Source organism: Triticum aestivum, chromosome 3D (genome assembly GCF_018294505.1).
Source record: "Triticum aestivum cultivar Chinese Spring chromosome 3D, IWGSC CS RefSeq v2.1, whole genome shotgun sequence".
Taxonomy (NCBI): Eukaryota; Viridiplantae; Streptophyta; class Magnoliopsida; order Poales; family Poaceae; genus Triticum; species Triticum aestivum.
Window position 1 is genome coordinate 182,120,433 of NC_057802.1, and position 9,029 is coordinate 182,129,461.

The following is a 9,029-nucleotide window of genomic DNA, read 5'->3' on the forward strand; positions in this document are numbered from 1 at the left end:
GTAGATGGGGCTACACCTCGCGACTCGAACAGCAGGGCTGCGGCGACAGCTCGCGGGGAGGCAGTTAGGGTCCGGTGGTGGCCGGCATCGAGGCGTTCCGGCGAGGTCGTGCTCAGGGAAGACCATGGCGGGAGCCGAAACTTCTCTCCCACCAACCGTTTCTATGTTTTGCAGGTCCGTGTAAAAAGGAGCTCAAATCATGTAGATATGAAAAAAAGGGCCGTGGTTTGAAGGAACCCTCAAAAACAAATTTGGACATATATATTGGATCTGTTCTGGCCGGCAAAGTAGCCTCCATCCCGTAAATCAACGGTTACTTGGTCGGATGGCCCGGTTTACAGGATCCGCTAGAGATGCATGAGAAAACTTGATCACAAACTAGTGTGTTTTGTACCCAGGACGGAATCCTGGACGCGAGGAGTAAAAATTCAGGCCCTGTTCGGCAAATCGCTACGAAGCGGAGCGCCCTTTCAGCCACTCCACAAACTAAAACTAGATCCTGCTCCGCTCCAGCGTGGAGTTGAGAGAGTCCGAACAGCCCCTACATAGGTAGCCTCTGTTTTTTTTAACAAGGTGTACATAGCTAGCTTGTCCTGCGTTAGCCACGACTAATCAGGTACTGGTAAACTAGTGAGCATTCAACTCGTATCTTGCGCGTATGCCGTTCAAATAGAGTTCCAGCTCCGCGCTTCCGCCCGCTTCCTTCCCACCGGCGGCGCCGGCTACGTGGCGACGGCCGTCCAGTAGCTTGTCATGCAGGCGCTGGCGGGCGTGCCGATGATCCGCGCCCACTCCCACCCGCCTCGACCCTCCGCCGCACGCCGCAGCTCCGCCAACTGCACGCCACAAAAACCAAAGCTCCGGTAAGCATTCATCCCCACACGACCATGAGCCTTGCCTTGTTGCTTACCCGGCCGTCGCGCAGTTCGAAGACCACCGCGTCCTTGGAGAACGGCACCGGCCGCACAGCCGCCACCTGTTCGTCGAATTGCGTAGGCGTCATCAGCGACCCCGTTACCAACAAATATAACAAGCGAAGAGGACCAGAATGACACCGCCGCAGTCAGCTGCAGGGTGCCGAGGTGTTGGTTTGCGGGGCTGACCTTTTCGTCGCAGCTCCCCCTGAAGCTGCTCGCGTAGTGCGCGTCCGCGGCGCCCAGCGTGGCGCAGCTCTGCTCGCCGCCGCCGGCGACGTCCGTCGTCGTGCTGGATGGTTCCGACGGGTGCCCGTGGCTCGTCCACCTCCACGTTCGCTCGTCCAGGTGCCGCAGGTAGACGTGTCCGTCGGACCCGATGACGAACAACTGGGTGCCGTCGAAGCACGGCCCTGGGGCGACCACGAGGGTGACGTCCCGGTGGGGCGTCCCGTGCTCTACCCACTCCCACCCGTCCTGCGGGCTGAAATGGTACTCCACGAGGCCCCCATGCTCGGAAATCATGAAGATGGAGCCGGTGAGGGAGAGAGGGGACGGCCTCATCGCTGTCCCAGGGGATCTTGACAGGACGAGGTGAGGTGATTGGTAGTGCCTGTGCCATAGCTCTGTAATTCTGTTATACTGGTACATCCGACCGTTCCGGCCGACCACGAAGATGATATTTCTTCTAAACACCTCCTGATCCACGATGAATGCAACCTTGGTATCCGGAGGGCTGTGGCAGTCCTTCCACTTGAATTTACGCAATGCCACCTAAAAAGGTTTAAAACAACTTTTATTTTTACAAGACAAAGCAAGCAGCTTAAGGACAAAACATTATGTAATTTGGGATTTACTATTTTTCCAGGTGAATATATACTCTAAAACTATATTGAGAGCAGAGCACATTTGAATGATGGTGTTGTTTGAGAAAAAAATGATAATCATTAGCCTCCTCCTTTAGTGTGAAGGAGGGAAGAACAGAAGGGTGGTTGGTTCTCGATTATCATGACTATTTGTCCTAAATTTGTTAGAAGCTCATGTTTTTAACATGATTGCACCTGTAGTTAATCCGGTCATGATTCTTAACACTTTTGAGATATCGCTGATTTGTATTAAAACTATTACATTGGCCATATCTACCAAGTAATTGCGGAAAGATCAATCTTCTATGAACTACCTATCCTCTGGAATATTAAAGGATATGAAGAAAGAGTGATTTGTTCCATTTCTTCTGATGCTGAATTTTGTGTGCATGTGTTCCAGTTCTCTAGCTATACTCCTATCAGTGAATTCTTAGCTACTTCTGTACTCTATGGGTTAATGCATGCTTCGTATACATGGAATTATCTTGAGTAGAAGATTCATAATTTCTCTTATGGAAAACAGAAAAACTATTGCTCATTAGTCATTACCATGCAGCGTCTTTTCTTTTTCCGAGGAGATACGTGGGACTTTGGGCAGGAGATAAAAAAGAACGGCTTTTGCTCATAAAGGTGCATGCATTTAATCTTGGATAATGCAATATCTTGTATGAAAGTGCACATTTTATCTTTTGTATAATAAGACAACCCCGGAAGCCCGGTGCACGTAGCTCCCGCTTGCGCAGGGTCCGGGGAAGGGTCCGACCATTTTGGGTCTTTTGTACGCAGCCTTTCCCTATATTTCTGTAAGAGGCTGTTTCCAAGACTTGAACCCATGATCTCATGGTCACAAGGCTCCCCTTCCATAATAAGAAACATTTAGTGAAATTAAAACATGTTTGGACTTCTACCGTGAATTGTAGCAATCTGCCTCTCTTGTTAACAAAGAAAAGTGCATCATCTGTTGTCACTCTGCGTGATAACCCAGGGATGCCATCCCATGGAGGCCCACTTGCAACCTGTCTTCCCTTCCTCATTGCTGTGCAATTAATCCATAAGAGTTCGTCACCATTTCTTTCTCTAATATGTAAGTTCCCATGAAGATCAACAAGATACAAGCTGCCATTATAGCTTCCTAGTGTACCCTTCATGCCTGTAATGTGTTCATGTCTTAGCCATAGCCAAACACCATTGCTGTTTAGATATTCCAAAGTTAATCCGTTATCTGTTATGAGGAAAAGTGATCTATCTGCATGCATCACCCGCATATGGAAGTTAAGATAAATGCTTCGTGATAGAATGTTGTATGATTCAGTTTCATCACTCTCATGACTATGACCATGAAGGTAGTGTTGCTTCTCTTCTGCTTTACGCCTTCTAGGTGGGGCATTGCTCAGGTTGGTTGGTTCCGTATCTGCAGCTACATTCATCGCTCCAGTAATACAGTTTGTAGGGCCATGCTCTTCAGTGCAATATTCTGCATTCCAACCTTCTGTTTCTGGTGTATCTAGGATAGACCACTCATACTTGTTTGGCAGTTTCCTTCTTATGCTATTTTGTTGACTTGGACCAAAATGATCACCTCCCATGCCAGGTAAATGTAGCTCTCCAAGCCTACCATCATCTAGCTGGAATATCAATCTGCCAACTTGAATCTGTAGACCTCGAACACTTGCTGCTACTTTTGCATGGTCAGGAGACATGTGATTTACCCATAGTCCTCTAATCTTATTGCTTGAAGCCCCACCTTGTCCAATGGAGAAGATAAACAATGTCAACTTAGTTTCTTCTTGGAACTTAAGAATTGCTGTAGTAAGAATTGAATCGATTGGTATTTTGTTCAGAAAAAGATTACATGCAATGATATGGTCCTAGGCGAGAAGTTGAGAGTATGTCATGTTTATTGCTGACAAAAGAATAGTATACAACATCATATCATGACCTGAGTGTGGCATATGGGCTTAAAGAAGAGTTTATTGCTGCTGATTCACTTTACTTGAAGGACATCCTATCTTGAACTAGCATATTCATAACTATGGTTCATTTTTATCTTTCAACTCCAAGAACAATTCAATATAATTACGTAAATTGTTCTGCTATGTGAAGTTCCTTCAAATTCATCTTTGATGACCTCAGTCACAAAAGAATAAAGATGTCCAAAGACTAAGGAAGGAGTTTCCACCTGTATATTTTGTAAACTGATACTCAAATACTTTTCCTGTGGTTGTTGTAAAAAACATTGAAGTCGCATCATTAGATTCATCCTGTTGAACTTCTGTAATTGAACTTAGTCTTTGACCCTTAGGTGCTCCATGTTTATCCCACTTCCACTTTCTTCTATGCAAGCGCCGCTCCACTAAAAGACCATCCTGCCAATCTATAAACACCTTTAACAACTGAATATATCACAAAATAAATGTTATTTTAATGGATCAGATTCCCTAGGGTCATAGACATGACATAATCATACTACAGTAGCTAGCAAACTTTTTTTGTAGTTCTTTTTCTTTTGAATTAAAGTTGTTAGTTTCTGTTAAACTGTGTGGATGATACTTGTTGCACTGTTATGGTTAACTTGGAACCATCATAGTTATCAGGAACACACAATATATTATTCCCAAATCATAAAAAGCGAGTTCACCTTTGAAATACATAATATGCAAATGGGTAGTGTTGCCTTGTTAGCTTTGATCCAGCCATAAATTGCTTATGATAATACAGATTCTTACATACCTTGGTTATCAGAAAGAGTGATACTGAATTAGAGCCTAAGAGACCATGCAAAGCACACCCAACAGATGAGCTCAGCGAGACATTTTTGGTTGTTTGTTCACTCCATATATGCTTTTTCCATGATGGCTTCGTTTCCTTATCAAATTCATATAGGTCTCCAGTAGAACTGCACTGCATTATCCCATGTTAGCATTGGTATGCATCAACAGTATATCAAATCTTGAACTAACAGCATAAATGAGTATAGCGTTGTCTTGTACGAGAAAGTTGATATATTTATTGTTTAACTTGTCCTCCTAGTTATGTTTAATGGAACGACTGAGATATGGGTAGAAACTATGTTACGGGAAGTTGGAGGAATACATTTGATATTCCTTGAACCCTTTTGTTTCAGTCATTGACCAGTATAGGAGCAAATTGAGACTTCACCGAACAAATCTTTTCCTTCTAGGGTAGGTTGAAAAGGTACCCCCAACCCCCACCCACCCCCTCATATCCTCAAATGCACATGCTAAACATACCTTACTGTGAACACGGTCCCTGGTCTTGCATTTTCAGCATCAGATATATATGATACATCTGCTCCTGGGGGACGCCCATGGCAATTCCACCTATGCATCAGTAGCATTCAACCATTATTTTATTTGAAGCCATGGTAGTAGTGATAAAAGAAGTTGCAAATAGTGTGATTTCTATAAATAGGTTATAGGAAATTCTGCAAATTATTTTTGTTCATTCAGTTAACCAAACCTTCTGCCAAAACTTCAAAAACACTGTTGGCATTTTCTAGTCAGGAAAAGAATATCTTAAAATCACCAGCCCTTTATTCTACCATGCCATCGTGTTTTAAGTAATTATGGATCTCTTAAAGTATGTAATATAGCTAATATTTCTTTTGAACACCTTTTCCATGAATATAGTATTTCAGGATACATAACTAATGATGGAACACACATCATTGGCCCCATATACGCATTTAACCTTGTATTAGAATTTTAAAGTTCAAAGCAGAGAAGCAAATAGAAGAGGTTGCAACCTACTTGACAGTAGGCCTTTATATCTGTGACTCTACTCGACCCCCTGAGTTATTTTTACTATTATAATGTGGGTCCAGCACAAAAATAACTTATAATATTCGCCTTTTCTACTGATTTTTGTGTGTAAATACCACTTACTGGAATGAGGATCAAAATATCTATACTAAGATCAAATATGATGTCTTCGCCAGATTTATCTACATATTAAATTATATTTTAAGTCAGCCACAACAAATAGTCATATGTCAAAGCTTTTGGTGGGTTTCTTTTCTGTGGTTTATGTTTGAATTTTGAGCAAGATATTACAAGCATGCAAGAGGATGAAGTTGAGTTGCTGACTCATACCTTAGAGGCTGAAGTTCTGTGACCTCAATTAGGGACCCATTCGTGATAGAAAGGAAAAGTTTCCTGATTGAGAAAGAATAAGTTCTTTCAACCACTGTTTGTTGGTAATTCCAAATTGACTAGATACCCGCATTTTATGCGCAGATGAACCTTACAAGGAAGCATTAGGGTAGAAATTCACCTTCCATTATGTGATACGACCCCATTTTTTATGTGTGTAGCTTGACTTTGTGTCTTCTCTCCAAGGTTTGTGAAATGTTGTTCATAGCTGAATGTCATCTCAGTCCAGATAGGCTGGGCATGTTCATTTAGCTGTAGCTGAAAAGATGTAGAGTAGAACTATTAGAGTGAAAGCATAATAGCAACTTCTTCTTTTCTTGAATGGGCAGTATTGGAAGAAAACGCCGAGATGGCAGGAGTCTTACAAGAGGGAAAAACCGAAAACTGAAAAGCTAACAGTGACTAATCTGTTTGCAACTGAATTCATGCAGAAGTCTATTTCACTTGACGATATAGGATTTATGCTTTGCTGGATAGGATAGATAAGTTCATTCTGAATCGTATCACATCTTCATGTTATATATCAGATACTTCAGATATGCAAATAGAATGTCCTGAAGTCTTTTTAGAAGGAGAAAAAACAGGACAATCTAATCATAATTCCATTGGTGGCTTACTAATGGATACATATTACACAAATTCTGGACATTATTTTAGCCTTACCTAGCAGGAATTAATTTCCTTCATTGCTCCAGTAATAACATTGGGTATGCAACTAGTGTTCCTCTGTTACATACATTTCTGTTTGACTTCTCCTGTATATTTTCCTTCACTCTCCATGACTATCTCCGCTGTCTTTTCTCAACATCGTAAGTTCTGGTTGTACTAAAGTCACCACATACTAGTTTTGTTTCGAATGACACAATCTGTACAAGTAATGGAAGTAAACCAGATTTATTTTTGTTGGAAAAACGGAAATTGCTAATTGAGCTCGAGCTCCATGGAGCCCTTAATTTGAAAAAAATTCCAAAATCAAATTTTTAGGTTTAAAAATTTCTGAAAAAAATACACATATATATGTGGATATGTACTACTTGTCTACAAAGTTTCATGGCGAATACTTTTCTGTCTCGGGCATAAAGTATCACCTACTATTCCTCAAAAGAAAAAAGTATAAGCTACTGTTATAAAGATCTCAAACAGTTCAAGAATGATGCAAGGGTGATCTTTGCGAGAGACAGTAAGCTCGGTGATATGGGCTACTGTAGAAGATTATAACCCTAAGTCTGAATAAGCTAGAAGAACTACTGACTGTTAGTAGATGATATGCTTACCTGGTAGAGGATTCCAGCCTCGGACAGAGCAAGGATGGTTGTGTTGACGATGAAAGTTGCTGTTGCATACCCAGCCGCTGTTGGAAGCTCATGAGGAGCAATCACCCACATGACCCCGTTCCAGAACCTCTCATAGATTGATCCACTTTGGCCTGTCACCCACACGGACGACTCTGACATCCTTGCCAAGGAGATTCTTTTCCTTATGGTCAGGACGGGATCAGTATCCTTCTCTTGACTCGAGACGGAAGCACGGCCATGTTTGCTTTCTGGTTGCTTGATCGAGCCTACCTTTGTGCAGGTGCCGTTGATGCAGGACATGAGATTGAAAGGCATGCTTATTTCCACCCAGGTATTGCTCTGCTCCTGGTACTCCCAGAACTTATCTGTCTTCTGCTTAAACTCCACTTCTCCCTTCGGGTTCGGATGTGGGGTGCACCATGAATGGGCAGACAAAGCAGACTCCATAACGAGAAGACATGCTACAAAACACAAAAAACACGAGAGAAATCTGCAAGCTGGACCAGCCATGGCCATGCTGTAGATCTTATCCTTGGTGCCGATGCATGCCAGCGCCAGAGCCTGTCCTCTATAGCTGCGCCTGTGCGATCCTCGGAGAAGACGAAGTCTGGAGGCTAGGCATCATGAGCCTTTTATCTAAGCATAAGCAAGAGGAGGTATCATGAGCTTCTCCGGGGAGGACCCCTCTGTACTTGTGTGTGCTGCAGTTGGAAGCACATAAGGTATGCAGTGCAGATAAATAAATATTTCAGGGGAGAGGGGGGGAGGAGGTATTACTGTTGGTATCTCGGTGTGAGCTATCAACTGCCATTCGATGAAGGCCATAAAGCCATTAGCATAGCGCCTTGGTGGTTTGCTTTCCTTTTCAATAATGCCTTTCCGTCTGTAACTTTCTCACCCGTCCTTGTTAATACCTCGATAAACTATAATATCTGTATAGCAGATGGTTGTTGCACCCTCACACCTCCCACACATTTTTCAGCACTTCTCGGCGTAGTGCTGGCCCTTTATGAATAACCTTTTATGTCTATAATGTAGGGGAGGAAAAAGAAGGGCGAGGGAATCTTGAATATTTCTATTGGACAAGTTTTGTGGAATCTGATGTTTTCCTATTCAATTGGGTGGAATAAAGCTAGTACGCCTGTGCTGAAATCGTCCTTGTCCCCTGCTGCCTCTGAAGTCGATGGTTGCTTAGGAGTTCAGATGTCCATCTGCAACTTGCCGACGCTAACCACCACCGGTGACTGCAGGGTCTTGAGAAAGGTGAAAGCAGCTCCACATTGCTGATATCATACTGCAGAATTTTTCTTCGCCCTGCTTGTCATCACTTGCTGAATGGAATATTGGGGCCTGACTGATTGATCACCCTGAGAAGGTCTCGCTAAGATTTTCGTCGCAAAAGAAGAGAAAAAAAGAAGTCGGCTAAACTTCTTAGGTCTGTAGGAGGGTAAGTGCAACGTGTGTTCTGCGTCACTCTTGACTTACTGTATAAATTACTCGTTCTGTTCTTTCCATTATTGGTGGAAAGGAAATTCTTAATTCACTCGCAGTAATCAGTAGCTAAGTCAAACATCTTGCCACCTTGTATTTTGCCTAGTAATTTGTGCAGTCACGCAAGTGATCTCCTCTAAACTAATCTGGAGTATAATATTATTTGTTTGAAAGATCCAGCAATCGCTGGCTTCGATTCCGTATCAAGCATGGAGCAGACAAAACAAGGGTTGATCCAAAGGATCAAGGATAAAATAAGAGGAAAAAAGAAACCTAAAAGCTGAATATTAG

The 9,029-nt window shown here is 42.8% G+C and overlaps 1 protein-coding gene across 3 annotated transcripts; it reads right to left on the bottom strand.

The window, feature by feature from the left end:
• Window positions 1-226: 226 nt before the first annotated feature.
• LOC123078171 (uncharacterized) lies at window positions 227-8,025 on the bottom strand. Of its 3 annotated transcripts, XM_044500580.1 has the most exons (11): window positions 7,227-7,468; window positions 6,616-6,818; window positions 6,074-6,210; window positions 5,893-5,955; window positions 5,032-5,121; window positions 4,511-4,676; window positions 3,960-4,146; window positions 2,689-3,584; window positions 1,104-1,688; window positions 911-976; window positions 227-836 (listed from the first exon to the last, which is right to left on the bottom strand). In XM_044500580.1, the coding sequence occupies exons 3-11, from the start codon at window positions 6,169-6,171 to the stop codon at window positions 723-725; spliced, it is 2,265 nt and encodes a 754-aa protein (XP_044356515.1). In that variant the 5' UTR covers window positions 6,172-6,210; window positions 6,616-6,818; window positions 7,227-7,468; the 3' UTR covers window positions 227-722. The 3 variants fall into 3 exon arrangements, with proteins under 3 accessions (XP_044356515.1, XP_044356513.1, XP_044356514.1); XM_044500578.1 differs by lacking the exon at window positions 6,616-6,818 and having other exon boundaries at window positions 7,227-8,025; XM_044500579.1 differs by lacking the exon at window positions 6,616-6,818 and having other exon boundaries at window positions 2,689-3,524; window positions 7,227-8,021.
• Between the last annotated feature and the right edge of the window lie 1,004 nt (window positions 8,026-9,029).

Excerpts from the sequence above, each read along its gene's own strand:
- LOC123078171 (XM_044500578.1), bottom strand. The coding sequence starts at position 7,763 with ATGGCCATGGCTGGTCCAGCTTGCAGATTTCTCTCGTGTTTTTTGTGT. Across the intron at positions 5,122-5,892 it reads ACAGAACTTCAGCCTCTAAG|GTGGAATTGCCATGGGCGTC; the intron begins GTATGAGTCAGC and ends ACTGATGCATAG. Across the intron at positions 977-1,103 it reads GGGGGAGCTGCGACGAAAAG|GTGGCGGCTGTGCGGCCGGT; the intron begins GTCAGCCCCGCA and ends TTCGACGAACAG.